Source organism: Camellia sinensis, chromosome 12 (genome assembly GCF_055761805.1).
Source record: "Camellia sinensis isolate YWXY chromosome 12, ASM5576180v1, whole genome shotgun sequence".
Taxonomy (NCBI): Eukaryota; Viridiplantae; Streptophyta; class Magnoliopsida; order Ericales; family Theaceae; genus Camellia; species Camellia sinensis.
Genome location: NC_138972.1, coordinates 113,886,293 through 113,905,742, shown reverse-complemented (window position 1 = coordinate 113,905,742; position 19,450 = coordinate 113,886,293). Strand labels below are relative to the sequence as shown.

The 19,450-nt window shown below is 34.6% G+C and overlaps 1 protein-coding gene across 2 annotated transcripts; it reads left to right on the top strand.

Annotated features, from left to right (window-relative positions):
• Positions 1-1,033: 1,033 nt before the first annotated feature.
• On the top strand, positions 1,034-8,714 carry LOC114276395 (cullin-1). 2 transcript variants are annotated; one of them, XM_028218188.2, is made up of 20 exons: positions 1,034-1,216; positions 1,932-2,095; positions 2,276-2,375; positions 3,353-3,538; positions 3,676-3,723; positions 3,803-4,006; positions 4,101-4,178; positions 5,144-5,233; positions 5,346-5,426; positions 5,560-5,619; positions 6,086-6,115; positions 6,211-6,297; positions 6,380-6,529; positions 6,619-6,674; positions 6,817-6,937; positions 7,032-7,193; positions 7,294-7,437; positions 7,519-7,737; positions 7,841-8,008; positions 8,468-8,714. In XM_028218188.2, the coding sequence occupies exons 2-20, from the start codon at positions 1,965-1,967 to the stop codon at positions 8,567-8,569; spliced, it is 2,217 nt and encodes a 738-aa protein (XP_028073989.2). In that variant the 5' UTR covers positions 1,034-1,216; positions 1,932-1,964; the 3' UTR covers positions 8,570-8,714. The 2 variants fall into 2 exon arrangements, with proteins under 2 accessions (XP_028073989.2, XP_082755770.1); XM_082899644.1 differs by having other exon boundaries at positions 1,113-1,439.
• Positions 8,715-19,450: the final 10,736 nt, after the last annotated feature.

The window sequence follows — 19,450 nt, the reverse complement described above, 5'->3', positions numbered from 1 at the left end:
AAACAATATTTTTGGAATTTTTAAAATTTTTTTATGAGCTTTTAATAGATTTTTGAGTTATGTGTTTGGTTATGAGTTGTAAGTTTTTGTATTAGATATCATATATCACATCAAAAAATTTTCACTGAATTCAAAACTCTTTTCAAAACTCATTCATCAAACGAATTTTATACACTCAAATCATAATTCCAAAACTCACAAACTCAAAATACAACTTTTATTCTCAAATTATATTTACAAAACTCTACCAAACGCTACCTATATTTTTCTTAAGCAGCAAAATAATTTGTACATGTAACAAATGGGTCATAAAATTTTCTAAGAAATTGAGAAAATAGACAAAATGATGAGGAAAAAAAGAAGCTATTCAAGACAAACTACACAAACCCATAAATCCCCAACAATTTAATTAATTACCAGACACAAAATCTACATAAAAGATTATACAGTTTATGTACATAAATACACACAAATTCAACTAAGCGTATTGAATGGAACTCAAAATGATTGAGCAACACATACCCATTTCGATAGACATCTCCTTAAACAAAAAAAACCAAGGAGGATCCGAAACGATTGGGCGATTAGGTTTGTCTCATCATGTTACTTTGAATTTGTTTGGCAACCGAAAAACAATCTTGAAACGTTACAATCAAGAACAGAGCACAGTAAATCACCCCTATTGATGGTGTTTCTTTCTTTCTCTCATCCATCTTGATTGATTAATGGTATGGGCGATCAAATGTGATGAAGCATTTGGAGGAGAGAGGAGAGAGTGGGCGTGATATATAAGTGTGGATGAGAGGCCTTAAATTACAAAAAAAAAAAAATTATAAATCTCTTCTATTACTAAAAGATGAGAATGAATGTTAGACTAAATTTCTCTTTAATTTATCATTGACTCAACAAATTAACTTACTTAGCAGTTAATTTTGTGCAGTTCAAAAAAAAAAAAAAAAAAAAAAAAGTTAATTTTGTGTTTTGTAAATTTATTATTTTATATTTTATTTGTTCTCATATTTGTCATTTATCTTAGAAGAAAAATATTTTAATTAATTTTATATTTTAAAATTTCGGTACCTTTAATTGTAAATCCACGACTAAACGGTGTCGATTGTTCCCTCCTAGCTTTCCCCTCCTCGCTCTGATACGGAGGGACTCCGGCTCGGCCTCCGATCTCTAGGGCTAGGGTTTCTCTGCGGCCCTCGAACCTCAGGTACTCGTTCACGCCCTTTAACCTTCAATTCATCTCCGATTTCAATGGCATTCCTTCGAATCTCTGCTCAGCCCCGTTGATTGTCCCACGATTGATTTCTAGGGTTTTTTTAAGTTTTAATCACTGCTCGAGGTTACACTTCCGCAGCATCTGACTCTTGAATTCTCATTTTCGAGACGCTGATTATGGTGCTATGCGATCGTCTTTCGCGTGGGTTTAACTCGTACGGTGTTTGTGCGTGTTGTTGTTTTGGTTTTGTTTGTATGTATTATCAGATATGTACAAAGACTTAATTTTTGTATAAGAATATCGTTTGATTTTTTTATTGGTTTTGTTGTAGTTTGTGTGTGAATCCAGGTGAGGCGGTCAAATTTAGGGTAATGGGTCGTCTTTATGTTTGTATTAATCCTTGATGAACTCACCATGGGTATTGATTTTTGTTAGGATAATTGAAATTTTGGTTATGCAAATTAGGTGTTTTGTTTCTATCTAGTATTTAGAACAGTGTAAATTAGGTTTGTGGTTGATAGAGTTGTTGATACTCTAAAAATGTCAATACCCAAAACTTTATTTGTTGTGGTTTGCAAAATTATGTTCAGGTTACACACCAGCTTTGCGACCGTCTAGTTATATTGGAGTAGTTTATGTTTGTCATGTTCTGTTAAATTGTGCATTGTTTGATGGGATTGTGATGATCTGATTATTTTATTCACAGATTATAGTTTGAGGGTTTGGTGTGAATATCACAATGAATCAGCACAAGACTATTGAGTTGGAGGAAGGATGGGATTTTATGCAAAGGGGGATCACAAAGCTGAAGAGAATTCTAGAAGGGTTACCAGAGTGGTTCAGCTCGGAGGAGTACATGATGCTGTACACGTATCCCTTACCATCAATTTTTAATTTTGCTTTGCAATTTTTCTTATAATCCGTGTGTGTGTGTCTCTCTCTCTCTTACACACACACACAGCCTAAAAAAGAAAAGAAAAAGAGAAGGGGAAGAAAATAATCCCCTTTTATTGTATGAATGGAGTGATTTCTCCTTAATTATAATTACAGTACTATATACAACATGTGCACCCAAAAGCCCCCTCATGATTATTCTCAACAGCTATACGAGAAATATAAAGAGGCTTTTGAAGAATACATCAATTCAACGGTGAGGAAATTCGTTGATTGTTATCAATACTATTATACTATTAGCTGTTGTGAATATTCTCACGTGGAAATTGTTAATTCATATGCACATTGCAAGGAACAAAATTTCATTTATTTTTCATCGAAACAGCTGGAAATCAAAACAAAACATTAGTGGAATATCAAAACTTCAATGTATCCACCAAACTGCATATAAATGCACCAAATTTCTACAAAAATACTAAAATAGCTAGTTGTATCGGATAACTATTAGGAAAATCCAACAATGGTCATTTTTATTTGCCTTTTTTGTCAAAAGAAAAATGTAATTATGAAGAATGTATTAACATTTATATAGGTTTTAGTTTTTGTTCCCAAACATTTTCATACATTTCCAATTTTTTTGGTCATCTCCCTCATGTTTTCGAAACATTTTCGAAATGATTTCGAAATGTTTCTTTTTCCAAGCTAACCGAAACACATACCTGAACAGAAATTTGATGATTCTGTTTGATGGCAAGAAATATGACCTAAGCGTTTGTGTCTAACACATGTTTATTGTCAACATAATTTTTATTTTATAGCATGAAGCATAACTGTGATGGCGGGCATGTAGTTATGTTTTTAGGGTGCTTCTCTCCATATTCAGGTGTTTGGCAAATCTCATATTTAGATTAGAGATTGCAGTTCATTTCCTTTTTTTCTTTATGGGAGCTGTCATTATGGAATGGGAGATTTGTACTTGGAATTAGGAGTTTAAATGTGAACTGTCCACTTGTTTACTAATCCAAAAAAACCCCAATTTTTTTTTTTTGACAAACAATTATGGCATTTTGCATATGGTAGCTGATTTTATTTATATTTAGTTTCCAATTTATCATTGAATTTTTCGTTGCTGCTGTTCCAACAACCCCCACCCCGTCATACATGCATGATTTTATGTAGTCATAGTCTTCTTTACTATTCCAATACTTAGGTGCACTTTGTCTTCACTGTTAGGTGCTGCCATCCTTAAGAGAGAAACACGATGAGTTTATGTTGAGGGAGCTCGTAAAAAGATGGGCAAATCACAAAGTTTTGGTCAGGTGGCTTTCACGCTTCTTCCATTATCTTGATCGTTATTTTATTGCGAGGAGGTCACTTCCTGCACTCAACGAAGTTGGACTCGCTTGCTTCCGTGACCTGGTTTGTTATGAGTTTTTTCTATACAATTGTTTCTTATGTTAGTGTGATCTGTAAATCCTGAGATACAGTGGCTACATTTTGATAAAGCTTCCATTTTTGTCTTAGCGTTGCTTAAGTGATTATTTTTTGAATTTTAGGTTTATGAGGAGTTGAAGGACAAAGTCCGAGATGCTGTTGTCGCACTTGTAAGTTTACCGCTGAAGCATGAGCATGGTTCTTTTACTTGTAAGCATTTGCGGTTAATTATCAATTCTTCTGGACCAGATTGACCAAGAACGCGAGGGAGAGCAAATTGACAGAGCTTTATTGAAAAATGTTCTGGATATATTCGTTGAAATTGGAATGGGACAAATGCTTTATTATGAAAACGACTTTGAAGATGACATGCTTAAAGATTCTGCTGCTTATTATTCTCGGAAAGCATCAAACTGGATTGTTGAAGATTCTTGTCCTGATTACATGTTGAAGGTTAATATAATTTTTTATATAGTATATTAATTTGGCATGATGCAATTAGACGATCCATTTGGATGGAGTCTGACACCTATTACGGAAACAACAGGCTGAGGAATGCTTGAAAAAGGAGAGGGATAGAGTGTCCCATTATTTGCACTCGAGCAGTGAGCAAAAGCTAGTGGAGGTTAGAAATTTAATATTGTATACATAGTTAGATGTAGATGTTGTTCATGTAATAGATCATTTGATGCCTCCATTTGAGTGTGGTTCATGTTCAGGTTATATAGATACTTTGGTACATTTTATTGTAGTTAACCTTACATATGGCGAGTTTTGTGTACAATCAAATTACTGGTATTATTCATGGCTTCATAAATTCATATTGGTTTCTGTCCTTCTATGGTAATTTGGTAAACATTGTGTTGCATTATGAAGAGAAGTTGAAATGTTTGAAGTGCTTGAAATGTTTGGAAGATTTTGAGATCATAAACTAAGCCAATTGGAAGACAGATGGACTTTGATAGTATTAATGTTTATGTTGAAATGAATGGTCGGATAATTGCAAATTGATGCAAAAGGAAGTCTTTATTTTCTTACATATTTAAAATTGGTGGTTACAAGTTTGATACAACTCACAAGGATCTGTTATAAGCATTGCAATGAGGAAAAGCATTCGTTCAGTTGGAGTCGTAATGTTGAGTTTGCAACTCCTAGATGATAGTATTGTAATTAATCTTTGAGGTACATAAAAGTAAGAACATGAACCTAAAATTTCAACAATTTTCATCAAAAGTGAATTCATAACCATTCATTTACCTATTTAAAAAGGACGCATTTAAAATAATAATGAAAAATTGCTTCCACTTCATTTTTGAATATTGACTACGAATCAGTAGATACGGAAAAGAGCAAATGCATATGGTTGTGTTCTCTTTTTTGTCTTGCCATTTCTCTTCACCTTTTGGATGGAAAACCTAAAAAAGTGGTTTCAAATATTCTGTTTTGGAAATTTAATTGTAATGGATCCACCAATCAAATGCTGTCTTTTATTTTTTATTTTTTATTTTTTTATCTTTGAGCTGAATTTGCTGATGTTGTGGGTCATTGTAGTTAATGTTTAATTGAACTTTTTTTGTTTTCTTTCTGTAGAAAGTGCAAAATGAGTTGTTGGTGGTATACAGCACCCAATTGCTTGAAAAGGAGCATTCTGGATGCCGTGTTTTGCTTAGAGATGATAAGGTATTATTATATGGAGTATCGTTATTTCATTGTTTAGAGAAAATAAAATATGGCCATCTGAAATAAAGCCATATACGGTGAGTAATATCTCCAATTTGTTTTCTCATCTTAGGTAGAGGATCTCTCTAGGATGTATAGACTATTCCATAAAATTCCTAAAGGTTTGGAACCAGTTGCTAATATATTTAAACAGGTATGTCTTTTTATTTCTTCCTCTTCTTTTCCTTCTATTTTTTTTTTTGGGTCTTTATTTGTGGAGCTAAAGGAGCCTCTGGACATTATCTTCTTTTCTCTTATTGACACATTGTGTGGGATTCCTGATGCAGCATGTTACTGCTGAAGGTACAGCCTTGGTCCAACAGGCTGAAGATGCGGCAAGTAACAAGGTTAGTATATATATGGGTAAATGATTCTTATGCCTAATGAATGTAACAGATATAATATTCATTTTACACTAGTCATAAAATAAAGATTACTAAAAAAACAAACAAACAAAAAGATCTTTACAAATGGCCACAACTTGAGTCAGAAGACTATTCATCTCTCATTTCAACACCAAATTATGAAATGTCTTGTTATTCTCATTCTTTGTGATTCAATCAACGTTAAGGGCCAACTCTTGAGAACAAAAGACACACAACCAAATGTCAAGTTTAGTAGCTGGAGTTTTTCGAGTTGCATGATTAAACACAATTTTTAAATTTAGCTCATGTTGTTTAGGAGTCTTGTCACTAGGTGTACTTTTTTAAGTTTTCGTGATAACTTTGAGGTGGCTACAAGTAAGCAACTTCTCACCTAGTTCCCATTAATGTGGCTGCTTTTGCAAGTGCTAACAACTATTACTCTCCACAGGCAGAGAATGCGCTTGGCTCACAGGAGCAGGTATTTCTTTCATAGCCTGTACATTTAGTTTTTATTGGTATTTATCCTAGCTGCAGCTAGGAAGCATAGAAACTGATGCATTGTCTCTTATTCAGGTCTTTGTCAGAAAAGTTATTGAGCTCCATGACAAGTACATGGCATATGTGAATGATTGTTTTGCAAACCACACTCTCTTTCACAAGGTTTGTTTGGGGAGTTGCTTGTGGGTCCTTCTCTGTCATCTCCCCCCCCCCTTAAAATTCACTTTTCTTGATTTTTCTCTAGGCGCTGAAAGAGGCTTTTGAGGTATTCTGCAACAAAAATGTTTCTGGCTTCTCAAGTGCAGAGCTGCTGGCATCATTTTGTGATAATATTCTTAAGAAGGGTGGGAGTGAAAAATTGAGTGATGAAGCCATTGAGGACACATTGGATAAGGTCATCTTCTTGTTTTCTCATTTCAAATTTGTTTTTGTTGATCTTATTGACTTTTCATGGTAGTTTTAACCTGTCTTTTATTTCTGCAGGTAGTGAAGTTGCTTGCTTATATTAGCGATAAAGACCTTTACGCCGAATTCTACAGGTATGCCGTTTCCTTGCTTTATATATTTTCAACTTTGTCTTGGATGCCATTTTTTCCTCCCCTCCCCTCTACTTCTTATTTTTTATCTTTCAAGGACTCAATTTAGTACTTATTTTCCTTTTTTTTTTTGGACTGCTGGCAGGAAAAAGCTTTCTCGTCGTCTTCTTTTTGACAAGAGTGCTAATGATGATCATGAAAGAATTATCCTGTCAAAGCTGAAGCAGCAATGTGGTGGGCAGTTCACATCAAAGATGGAGGGCATGGTGAATTGCTCATGATTGTTCAACTACAGTTGTTCTTTCTTTTTTCTTTTTTTTTTGGGTGCTTTAATAGACCTTCATTTTTTGTGTCCTCCAGGTCACAGATTTGACATTGGCAAGGGAGAATCAGACCCATTTTGAGGAATATCTTGAGAATAACTCTAATGCAAATCCTGGGATTGATTTGACTGTTACTGTCCTTACTACTGGATTCTGGCCAACGTATAAATCCTCTGATCTAAGTCTCCCTGCAGAGATGGTAAGATATACTGCTTCTGTATTCTTGTGAAGGCAGATGCATTTAACTTTTTTGGCTGTTAATTTTGGTTTCTTGCTGATAAAGAAAGCGGTTTCTCCAGGTGAAGTGTGTTGAGGTTTTCAAGGAATTCTATCAAACAAAAACAAAACATAGGAAGCTTACATGGATGTACTCATTGGGTACCTGCAACATAATCGGCAAGTTTGAACCAAAAACTATTGAGCTGATGGTGGGAACTTATCAGGTACATTCCTATTTAAAATGTACTTTCACTTGTATAATGTGAGGATTTAAATTTTCCCTTAACACATTTCATGGTTTTCAGGCTGCAGCTCTTCTGCTATTCAACGCTTCAGATAGGTTGAATTATTCTGAAATCAAGACCCAATTAAATTTGGCTGATGATGATTTAGTTAGATTGCTACAGTCTTTGTCATGTGCCAAGTACAAAATTCTTAACAAGGAACCACACAGTAAAACTGTCTCTCCAAATGACTATTTTGAGTTCAACCCCAAGTTTACTGACAGAATGAGGAGGATCAGGGTTAGCGATACTCTCTCTATCTCTCTCAATATTGTTATTTCCTGTTGCCTCCCCCTCATTTGGAGTTTCTTAGATGATTCAGACTTTCTATTTTCCTATTCAGATTCCTCTACCACCAGTGGATGAAAGGAAGAAGGTTGTTGAAGATGTTGACAAGGATAGACGTTATGCTATTGACGCCTCAATTGTGCGCATAATGAAGAGTCGCAAAGTTTTGGGTCATCAACAGTTAGTCATGGAATGTGTCGAGCAGTTAAGCCGCATGTTCAAGGTATAACATGTTATCTAATCTAAATATCCTGAAGTGAACTTTTAAATGGGCAGTGTGTAGGAAATTATTAGACACATCAAGTATCCCTATTAATATACCAACATTTGATGAGTGAAACTCTTATAACTAATAGGCATGTAATAAAATGTAGCTGTTTTCTCTCTCTAAATTAATCATTTAGCAAAACATTTCTATGAGCATGACCTATTTTTTTATGTTTTGTCCTGTCAAAACTTCACTCACCTTAGATTTTAGTTGATTATATTTATTTATTTTTCCTCCTAGGGAAACATTTAAGGAAATATATTGGAATAACTTTTCGGAACTTGCGTTCCAAAACATAAGTCACTAAAGTATTAGCGTTTTCTGGTAACACTAGATTCTGAGGTCAGATTAATTTAATTCTTGTAACAGAAGTTCTCATAAGTACTTAATTGATACTGAATTTTGCCTGTGCAGCCTGATTTCAAGGCAATCAAGAAGCGGATTGAAGATCTGATCACCCGTGACTATTTGGAAAGAGACAAGGAGAACCCAAATTTGTTCCGGTATTTGGCCTGATTGAATCTGTTAGTCTATGACTGAGTGCCTACCATTGGGCACATATGTGAAATGATGGCAAAAAGGACTAGAGAGAGAATATATATAGTGAATTTGTATTTCAAAATGCCATGATTTCCATTTAATTAGATGTATCTTTTGGTTATGCTTTGGTAGCTTTTGGCTCCACTTCAAATATATCTAGTTTTTGTGGAGTTGATATATGACCGCCTTTTTTTTTTTGGGAAGGGAAGGGGGAGGGGAGTTAGGAGGAATTTGATTATACTTGATGCCTCAAGACGGTGGCTGTGCGTCTACTATGATTATAATTTCTGGCAATAGCCAACTTTATCGATTTTTTGGTGCCTGAATTGGGAGGGGGATTAGGAGGAATTTGATTACTTGATGCCTCAAGACAGTGGCTGTGCATCTATGATAATAATTTCTGGCAATAGCCAACTTTATCAATTTTTTTGTGCCTGACTTGAAGTTACTGTATAATTGTTAAAAAGAGAAGCAAAAAGACTTCAGGAGTCCAGCGTTTCAGAAGTTTCTTGGGCACTCTGATTATTGTTTTTATTTTTTTGAAAAAGGAAAATTTTGTTTTTTTGAAAATGGAAAATTAATCTCTCTATATTGTTGCTTCTTCATCATTTAAGCAAAAGTTGTCATTCAAGTGTATTTGTTAGAACCGAAACACCACAGGTTGGGTGTTGCTGTTTTAGCAAATTAAGGGCTAGTTTGGCATGTACTAAATAAGTCAAAAAGTCAAAAAGTCACTATCTTATTTAAGTCACATCATCTTATTTAAATCACATCACCTCTCTAACACATCACATCAAACCCAACCCAAACCCAACCCAAACCCACCAATAAGTCAAAAAGTGCACTTTTTTAGGACATCCCAAACCAACCGTAATTTGGACCGAGATGTTGCAATATACTTTTGTGGCAAATTATTTATTGTACTAATTATTTTCTGAATGATAACACTAATAATAGAATCATCATCTTTATCTACCGTATACTCACATTTATTAAATTTAATTGATCTTATGTCATTAGTATTTAAAGTGTCCCATATAATTAATATTCAACAAATGCAAGTATATTACATAACAAGAAAAATGATTATTGTAACATTATTATTTGAACAGTTTTGTAGATTTGTAGGGGGTAACTTAGGCGGGTTCAGTCTGAGTTTAGTTTGAATTTTTTAGGACTTAGATAAAATATTTTTAAATTTAGTATGAGTTTAGTCAAAAATTTGGAAATTGAATTAAATTTAGACGGATTTTGGATAGACATCAAGCAATTAGAAACCCGAATTATATATATAATATGTAAAAAAAATAAATATACATATAAATGATTAGTTATTAGATGATATTAAAATAATTAAGATCGTTAGATTAGATCATGTTAAATATATTATATACATAAGTAATACAATGCAAAGTCTTACATTTTTTTTCTTACTCATAAATTATAAATATCACCATAGTGGCGTCTCTCTTATATTATATAAATTATTTATTTTGATATTATTAATGATTTTATAAAAAAAATGTAAATATAGTCTAATTTTAATAAATTAATTAATTTAGCTGCACTAAAAAAAGAAAAATAAATAAATAAAATTTGTGTGCAATTTGGACCACTCAAGCAATTCAGATTTAACTCGAATCGGACTCGGTAGATAACCTTGTGCTACAACTTGGGCTTGAACGGGCATAAACAGCTCTCAACACAATTTAGACTGAGTTTGAATAACTTTTCAACCTGTTCAAATCTGTCTAAGTTGCACCCTATACAAACATGACAAAAACTGATTAGTATAAATAATATATTTTTATTACATAAAAATTAAAAAATTACTATAAATTTTTTTAATAAAGAAAAAAAAAAATTTCATAATAAGTTTTCAAGCCATTATTTTTACATCATTGTACATCTTTATATATATATATATAAAATCACTAAAAAAAAAAAATTAATTTCCAAACCAACCTTCAATTCTATCGTATAAATAATCGCATAAAACCTAATTCAACAAACAAACCGCCAAAAACTATTGTCTATTACCCTGTGTTTGGTTGGGATTTAGAAAAAGAAACATAGAAGATAAGTAAAATATGAATAAAATATATTTATATTTTGGAGTGGTTTGGGATGTTCTAAATAAGTGCTCTTTTTGACTTTTTATAAAAAAATATATATAGAAAAGTAAAAAAAGTGAGTAGAAAAGTAGATAGGAGATGTTGATAAATATTAATTGATGTGGCCCAAATAAGTATATGTATGCAAAAAAAAAAAAAAATGCACTATTTTAGTGCATGCCAAATACTTACTTTATCTAATTTTACACATTTTTTTTCTTTTTCCTTTTTAAATCCCTTCTGAAATCCCTAACCAAACACAACATTACCCTCACTCTAACACTTCACAGCAGCGTTTTGGACGGGTGATTATTCAGTACTCCCGGAGTATGGACACGTGGTGCTCCATAAGATTTTGATTGGTGGAGAGACACAAGGGCCCACGATTTATGTTGGACATGGGGAGACAACATGGAGCTAATTAATTGCTGATTAGTTTGGAGTATGGACACGTGGTGCTCCGGGAGTATTGAATAATTTCCCGTTTTGGACTGTCTGATTTCGAGGTTACATACACTTCCGTTAAAATTTGATTCGTGACTCGTGTCTTGTGTGTGCTTTAAGTTATGTATGTGTTTGTGTAATGTGCCCCTGATGGTTTGCTAGAATCTTATGATTTCATACCTTTTGTTAGCATATATTTTAATATTATAATGTATTATAAATTATGTTGTTTGTTTAGGCTTCAAATAATTTGTTTTCTAAGTTATCTTTCTTTGTTTCTAAGAAAAATTTCTTTCTCTCCAAGTTCTCTTTTCTTTTTCTCCAAGTAAACCTTTTTTCTTTCACACCAAGTAACTCTTATTTTATTATTTTTCCTTTTCGTTTGCCCCAAGGTTCCTCTCCTTTAAATTCAGCTAATTTCTTATCTCGAATAATAAAAAAAAGGGAAGTTTTTGTTATTTTATTATTTTTGTGTGAGATTATCAGGCAAAGAAATAAATGGCGTATGTGATGAAACTTTTGGTTCAACCAATTGTGCAGTATTGGTGAACCATACGACTTAGTCGGACTGTTGTATCCTGGAGGGACAAGTCAAGGTTTTTTCTGCTGCACCGATGTAAGGTTTTGTCTAATCGCAGAGAGTTTGAATCTCCTTAAAGAGAGCGAATTTTCCATGCCTCAGCCCTTTCAATAGTTATTGTAATTTTTATTATTTGTATTTTTCTGGTGTTTTATTTGTAATTATCACCAACAATTTTAAGGAGATTCAAACAGTGAAATTCATAAAGCCAGTATTGGACCCAACGAGAATATCGACGATCTCAACAAGCCTTTCCGGTTCAAGGGAGCCCATGTCAAGAGATGGAAAGGTAAGGTGATTTTCTACCTCAGTCTCCTCAAGGTGGCTTATATCTTGACTGAGAAAAATCCGAACAACGTCCCCACTAAAGAGATGATCGATGAGGAGTATGCTGCTCATTTTGAAAAAATAGAGAAATACAACACATATGAGTATAAATGTCGGTATTATCTTTTGAATTTTCTTTCGGATCAATTTTATGATTATTATGATACTACTTACACCGCTGCCAAGAAAATTTGAAAAACCTTGTAGAATAAATATGACACTGAAGAGGTAGGTGCTAAAAAAATGCTGCAAGCTGTTTTTTCGGCTATTAGATGATAGATGAAAAATCAGTGGTGGAGCAAGTTTAAGATTTTTAGATGCTAGTGGCTGAAGTTAGATCCGAAGGCATCAAAATTGGAGACAATCTTGTTGTGGCAGGTATTATTGACAAACTACCATCATCTTGGAGGAAGTTTCAGAAGTCAATGCGTCATAAGTAAAAAGAGACGTCTTTGGAGACTCTAATCACACAGATTTGGGTGGAGGAGGAAGCACGAGGACAAGATGCGCTTATAAAACGAGAGCATTCCACTGAAAAGGTAAATTTAACTTCTGGAAATATTTTACCCAAAGGTCGATTTCATAAAAATAGTCACTTGAAGCCTGAAAAATCTAGAAAACCTCTAGATATTGATTTGTGATTATGTAACAATTTTAAGCAGTATATGACAATCCTAATCAAACAATCAGACAAATCAACACAACGATTTTAACGTGGAAAAACCACAATTGGACACCTCCAACTGTGATTAAAAAACCACGGGCAACAGCCACAAAACAATCCACTAAGAAGATTTAAAGGAATTACATAGGTATACTCTCAATTACCAAGCGAATCCATGCCTAATTGAACCAACCTCTATGTGCCTCTTCCAATCCCGTCTTCACCTTGGAATTGTCTTTACGATGAGCCACTCCAGAATCCACCAAAGCTTCAGGCTCGAATTCTTTAGAATTTACCGAAGAACAACTCTCTCTCTGTCTTGTGTATAGCAAACAAAACCTTTTATGTACTCTCTTTAAACTATGAGTTGAATACTCAATAAAACATCAAAGAAAACTAACAAAATATCCCCAGATATAAACCTTAAGAACCAAAAAGAAGATCTGGAGGGATTCAGGAGTAGTCTAGTTTTGGAAGAAAACCAACTACTTATAGAAAAACCAAAAGTAATCCTAGATTTGGAAGAAAACCCAATCCTTATTGAAATCCGGAAAACTGTGTTTGCGCGGTCCGCTCGAGCGCCCAACATCCCGCTCGAGTGTCTTCAGCAAAATATGCGCGTGACAAAACAGAGGTCCGCTCGAGCTCTAGAGAACCCGCTCGAGCGCGAAATCACACCTTCCAGTATTTTTACAGACCTGACAAACTTCTGAAACCCAGCATTCTCCGCTCGAGCGGGGGAATGTCCGCTCGAGCGGACAGGCAACTTGGAATGTATTTTTGCATTTTGCTTCGGGGGCGCTGCCCCTCGACCCCGCCGTGGCGCTGCCCCGGACCCGCCAAGAGGCGCTGCCTCCTGAACCCCCATGAGCTGACTGGGCAGCTCGATCCCCGTCATAATCAGCGAAGTGGCAATCTTGAAAGCATTAGCATCACAAACTTCTCTGAAAGGCAAAATTCGGGTTGGATTCGCATCTAAGAAACTCGTAGTCTTACTGAAATAAAAGTGCGAAAACAAATACAACTGAAAGGAGTTTTGTCAAACGGGGTTGCCAAAAATAAAACCTAACAAAGCCAGTTAAGAAAATCTAGAAAAATACTGGAAGGCTACAAAATAAAAATTACCCGAGGTAAAAGAAATGGAACCAAGAACCCCCTCCATAAGAGCTGACCAATGTGACATGTTTTGTGTGTTGCAAAAGTGGACATATTATTCGAACTTGCAAATTTCAGAAATAATAGTCTCGACCACATGCTAATGTTACTGAGGAACCATTTGTGGCTATGATTATAGATAATTTTATAGTTCAATCTGTGAAAGGGTGGTGGACAGACTCTGGTGTCAATAGGCATGTTTACTATGATAAAGATTGGTTCAAAGATTTTACTCATTTTAATGAGAAGATGACTGTTATGCTTGGTGACTCCAGTTTAACTAAGGTGCTCGGGTGTGAGAATGTTGAGCTGAAATTTACCTCTAGACGTAAGCTTGTTTTAAAAGATGTGTTGTACACACCGTCCATGAGGAAAAATTTGATGTCGAGTTATTTGCTCAACAAAACTAGTTTCAAACAGACTATTGAATCTAACCAATTTGTAATCACTAAAAAATGCATATTTGTGGAGAAAAGATATGTATATGATGGAATGTTTAAATTAAATGTTGAGAATAAAAAAGCACTTGTTTCTGTTTACATTTTGTCTTCTATGAATTTTTTGCATGCTTGTCTATGTCATATTAATAGCCGATATGTGGGAGTCAGGAGTAGTTTAGGATTAATTCCCAGACTAACAAATAATTTTGAGAAATGTGAAGTTTGCAGTCAAGCAAAAATAACTAAAAGGCCTTATAAAAGTGTAGTGAAAAATACTGAATTGCTAGAATTAATTCATATTGATTTATGTGAATTTGAAAGAATTTTAACACATGGAGAAAATATATATTTTATCAGTTTTATTGATGATTTTTCAAAATACACTTATGCATACTTGTTGAAAAATAAAAGTGATACTTTTGAAAAATTTAAAGAATTCCTTCTTGAAGTTGAAAATCAATTCGGTAAAAAGATTAAAAGATATAGAAATGATAGAGGCCTGGAGCATGAATCTTTTGGATTCAGTTCGTTTGCTCAGTCTTTGGGAATAATCCATGAAACTACTCCATCATATTCACCTGCATCTAATAGTGAAGCAGAAAGGAAAAATAGAATTTTAACTGATTTAACAAATACTATACTAATTGAAATAGGTGCTCTTTCAAATTTGTGGGGAGAAGCAATTTTAACTGCATGTTATGTTATGAATAAAGTGCCACATAAAAAAACAAAAGTTACACATTTTGAGTTGTGGAAAGGGCATACGCCCAATTTGAGATATTTGAGGATTTGGGGTTGCCTAGTTTTTGTTAGACTTGTGGACCCCAAAAGACCTAAATTAGGTGTGAATGTTGTCATTTGTGCTTTTCTTGGATATGCAACAAATAGTACAACCTATAGATTTTTTGATATTGAAAACAAAATAATTTTTGAATCAGGTGATGCAATTTTTCATGAAGAAAAATTTTCTTTTAAATCTAAAAATGGTAGGGGCCAAAATTATCAAGAAAATATTTTATTTGAAATCGGTTCCTCTACTCTTCTTTTACAAAACCAAGGCACTGTAGTTTTTAAACCTAGAATGAGTAAAAGAGCCAGAAAAGAAAAAGATTTTGGCCCTGATTATCATGTTTTTAATGTGGAGGAAACTCCATTAACTTTACAAGAAGCTTTGGCATCTCCTGACTTTGTTTTTTGGAAAGATGCTGTAAATGATGAGATAGAATCATTATTATCCAATAAAATTTGGGTATTAGTAGATTTACCACCAGGTTGTAAAACTATTGGCTGTAAATGGGTTTTGAGAAAAAAACTTAAACCAGATGGAACTATTGATAAATATAAAGCAATGCTTGTTGCAAAAGGTTTTAAACAACAAGTAGATCTTGACTTTTTTGATACATTTTCTCCGATTACTAGAGTTACATCCATTAGATTATTAATTGTAGTGGCTACAATTTATGATCTAAAAATTCATCAAATGAATGTTAAAACAGTCTTTTTAAATGGAGACCTGGATGAAGAAATCTATATAGATCAACCTGAGGGTTTTGTGGAACCCGGTTAAGAAAGCAAAGTGTGCAAGCTAGTTAAATCCCTATATAGCTTAAAACATGCCCCTAAACAGTGGTATGAGAAATTTGATTCCTGCATGATTGAGAATGACTATAAAACTAATGAATGTGATAAAGGCATTTACTATAAATCTGAAGAAAATTCACATGTCATTATTAGCCTCTATGTGGATGATTTACTTATATTTGACTCTAATTTACATATCATTGTGGAAACTAAAAATATTTTTAGTAACCATTTTGATATGAAAGATCTTGGTGAGACTAATTATATTTTGGGAATGAAAATTACCAAAACCTGTGATGGTATATTTCTTAATTAGTTGCATTATGTTGAGAAAATTTTGAAAAAATATAATTTTCAGAAGTGCAAGCATGTTCTTACTCCTTTTGATCCTCATGTGTGTTTATTTCCTGTTGAAAATGATGAGGATATAATTAATCAAAAGGAATATGCTAGTATGATTGGTAGTTTGTGTTATGCGACTAACTGTGCTAGACCTGACATTGCCTATGCAGTTGGAGTACTTAGCAGGTTTACTAGTAAGCCTGACAGTGATCACTGGTTAGCCATTGAGCAGATTATGAAATATTTATCTGGTACCATAAAATATGGTTTGTTTTATAATAAGTATCCTGCAGTACTTGAAGGTTAAAATAATGCCAATTGGAATACCTTGTCAGGTGTTTTATTATCAACCACTGGTTACTTATTTACATTGGAAGGTGGTGCTATAAGTTGGAAATAAAAAAAAAAACCATTATTGCTAATTCAACAATGGAGGCTGAGCTTATTGCTTTAGCTACAGCTAGTGAAGAAGAAAATTGGTTGAGAGATTTGTTAAATAAAATCTCTCGTTGGGAAAAACCGATTCCACCTATATTGGTTCATTGTGATAGCACCACAGCAATTGGTTGAGTTAATAACCGTTATTATAATGGTAAATCTAGACCTATCAGAAGAAAACACAATACTGTGAGATCTTATATGAATAATGGCATAATAAATGTGGATTATATTAAATCTGCTGATAATCTTACAGATCCATTAACTAAGGCCTTAGCAAGAGATAGAGTTTGGAATACATCGAAGGGGATAGGGCTAAAGCCTATTGAATATAGCAGAAGCCATTTATGCAGATACTCAACCCAGGGACTAGTGATCCTGTAACTAGGTTCAATGAGAAGAACGATCATATGATGGCCGTGAGAAATGCACTAAATTAATTTTTACCCATCCCTATGATGTAAGTACATTTATCCTGTAACGTTGTAAAGGTTGAGTTATTAAAAAAACTCTTAATGAATTTCTGTAACTTTTATTGAGTGGGGTGTCATAATTACAGGAGCACCCTTGACAGAATTCACCTATGCGAGTGTGATAGCGGGGCCGCTACCTATGAGATTTGGCTAATTCTCAAACACACTCATGAATCCTGGGATCGCATAAGGCCGTAATGTGCTGGCTATTAAAACTTATATGAACATTTGGAATATTATGTGTGTGCAATAATTATTTATTTCCCTTAAGCAGTCATAGTTCAATGCTAAGCATACTATTGGCTCTAGAGTAGCTATTATTGTTTCACTAATGGAGGTTCAATGTAGAGCACACCTACCATGATGCATAATATCCTTATTTGCCTAATAATCTCAGATTTTGTTACTTATAATATTAAAATAGATGGGGGAATGTTAGCAGATATTTTAATATTATAATGTGTTATAGATTATATTGTTTGCTTGGGCTTCAAGCGACTTGTTCTCCAATCTACCTTTCTTTGCCTCTAAGAAAAGTTTATTTCCCTCAAAGTTCTCTTTTCTTTTCCTCCAAGTAAACCATTTTTCTTGCCCACCTGTAGACACCTCATTTTTGACCGTCCTCAAGACTTGGACGTCACCGTTTGAACACTAGGTGATCATCCATGTTCGTGTTCATCTTGAGTTCTCGGAGGTTTCGGTCGCGTGCCTTGCCTCAAGACATCTCGACTTGTTTGTTTTGTGCTTGGTTGTACACCAAACACTTGTGTTTTTGCTTCTGAGGGCAGGGAATGGCTTGTTGGCCATCCCCACACCTCACCGGCCTTGGCTTGAGGCCACCAGCCCTATTTTCTTGCTACTGGCCAAATATTTTGGTCGGCCGGCCATTTTTGTTGGTCAATCGACCATATTTTCTAGCCGACCCCTTTCCATCTGTTTTTGGCAGATATTTTATGCCAGCTGTCATAGCTGGCATCCACATTACACCCCCTCCATACACGTGTATGGAGGGATTTGCCTCTTTCTTAGCTTGCTTAGGAAGCTTGGCATTTGAACCTCTATAAAGAGGGAGCTCCTCCTCCCTCCTCCAGGGTTCTGAGAATTAGGGTTAGAGGGTGAGATATAGTTTTGTATCGATACTCCCTTGTTTGATCCTATTTTGTGCCCTAAAGTGAGTTTTTGTCTTACTTTTGCACTAGAACACCTAGCATTCCACCATCCTTGGGTTATTGAGGCCTTAGAAGGTTGTTGTTAAGGTTCTTGGACTGGTTTTGACCAAAGAAACCTGCTGGAGTGGTGTTCTTGAAGAGGTTCTTCAAAGGTGAGAACCTACCTTCTTTATTCCCCATTTTTGCACAAGCTTTTAGCCTATCTTGCTTATTGTTTTAAGCTTTGACTATAACTGATAAAAGTTTTGATTTTGTATGTTTTAGAACTTTGTTTAAGGTCACTTTGAGGTTTGGGGTTGTCTCCCCCCTCCAAGGCCTTGTTAGGCCTTGTTTTAGGCCATACCTTTTGGCCATTATTTTGGTCTTTGCATGACCTCTCTACCACTGAAATCCAGAGGATTTTCAGTGGTGGAGAGGTGGTAGCATGTGTGTGGTAGCATGTGTGTTTAGTTTGTTTTAGCTCCATTTCAGCATGTATTAGGTTTTGTTTTGCCATGATACACCTCTGTTTTGAGTTGGTTTAGACATGCCATGCATGCTTCATACACTTGTCTTATAATCCCATGATTTGGCCTTAACATGCATCATGTTGTAACATGTGTTTTTAGCATAATTTTGGCCCAACTCCATGAAGCTTTTAGGCTTGTTGTAGCATACTTAAGCTCTGTTTTTCATTGATTTGGCCATGCTTGCATTGTTTTGTATAGCTACCATGCAATCTAGCTTATTAGCTTTGAGTGTCCAAGTTGTTAGCATGCTCCACGTGGATCATTTTAGTGGTTTGGCATCACTTAGAATGTTATTTCAGTCCATATTTCATGCTTATGAACTTACATTTATCACTCCTTTAATGTCTTAAAGAGTTTGTGTTTTATGCCTCATGAATGTGTCATTGTGTATGCCATCATGCTTGGGTCATTGGGATGCCATGCAAGTGGGTTTTTGGGCTCATTTTGACATGTCCTAACTCTGTTTTGGGTCGCTTAAATCGTGCCATGTTTGGTTGTATTAGGTGTAGTGTAACACCTCTTTGTTGGCCTTGCATGCTTCATGGTTTTGCCCCTTCGTTTTAGCTTGTTTTGGCTTTGGTCATTGCATGTTTTAGGCTCATTTTAGCTTGATTTGGGACT

What these genes read in the sequence shown, in the direction of transcription:
- LOC114276395 (XM_028218188.2), top strand. Translation starts at nt 1,965, where the DNA reads ATGAATCAGCACAAGACTATTGAGTTGGAGGAAGGATGGGATTTTATG. An exon ending in CGCTTGGCTCACAGGAGCAG is followed by an intron (nt 6,116 to 6,210) that starts GTATTTCTTTCA and finishes TCTCTTATTCAG; the next exon opens with GTCTTTGTCAGAAAAGTTAT. An exon ending in ACCACACTCTCTTTCACAAG is followed by an intron (nt 6,298 to 6,379) that starts GTTTGTTTGGGG and finishes ATTTTTCTCTAG; the next exon opens with GCGCTGAAAGAGGCTTTTGA.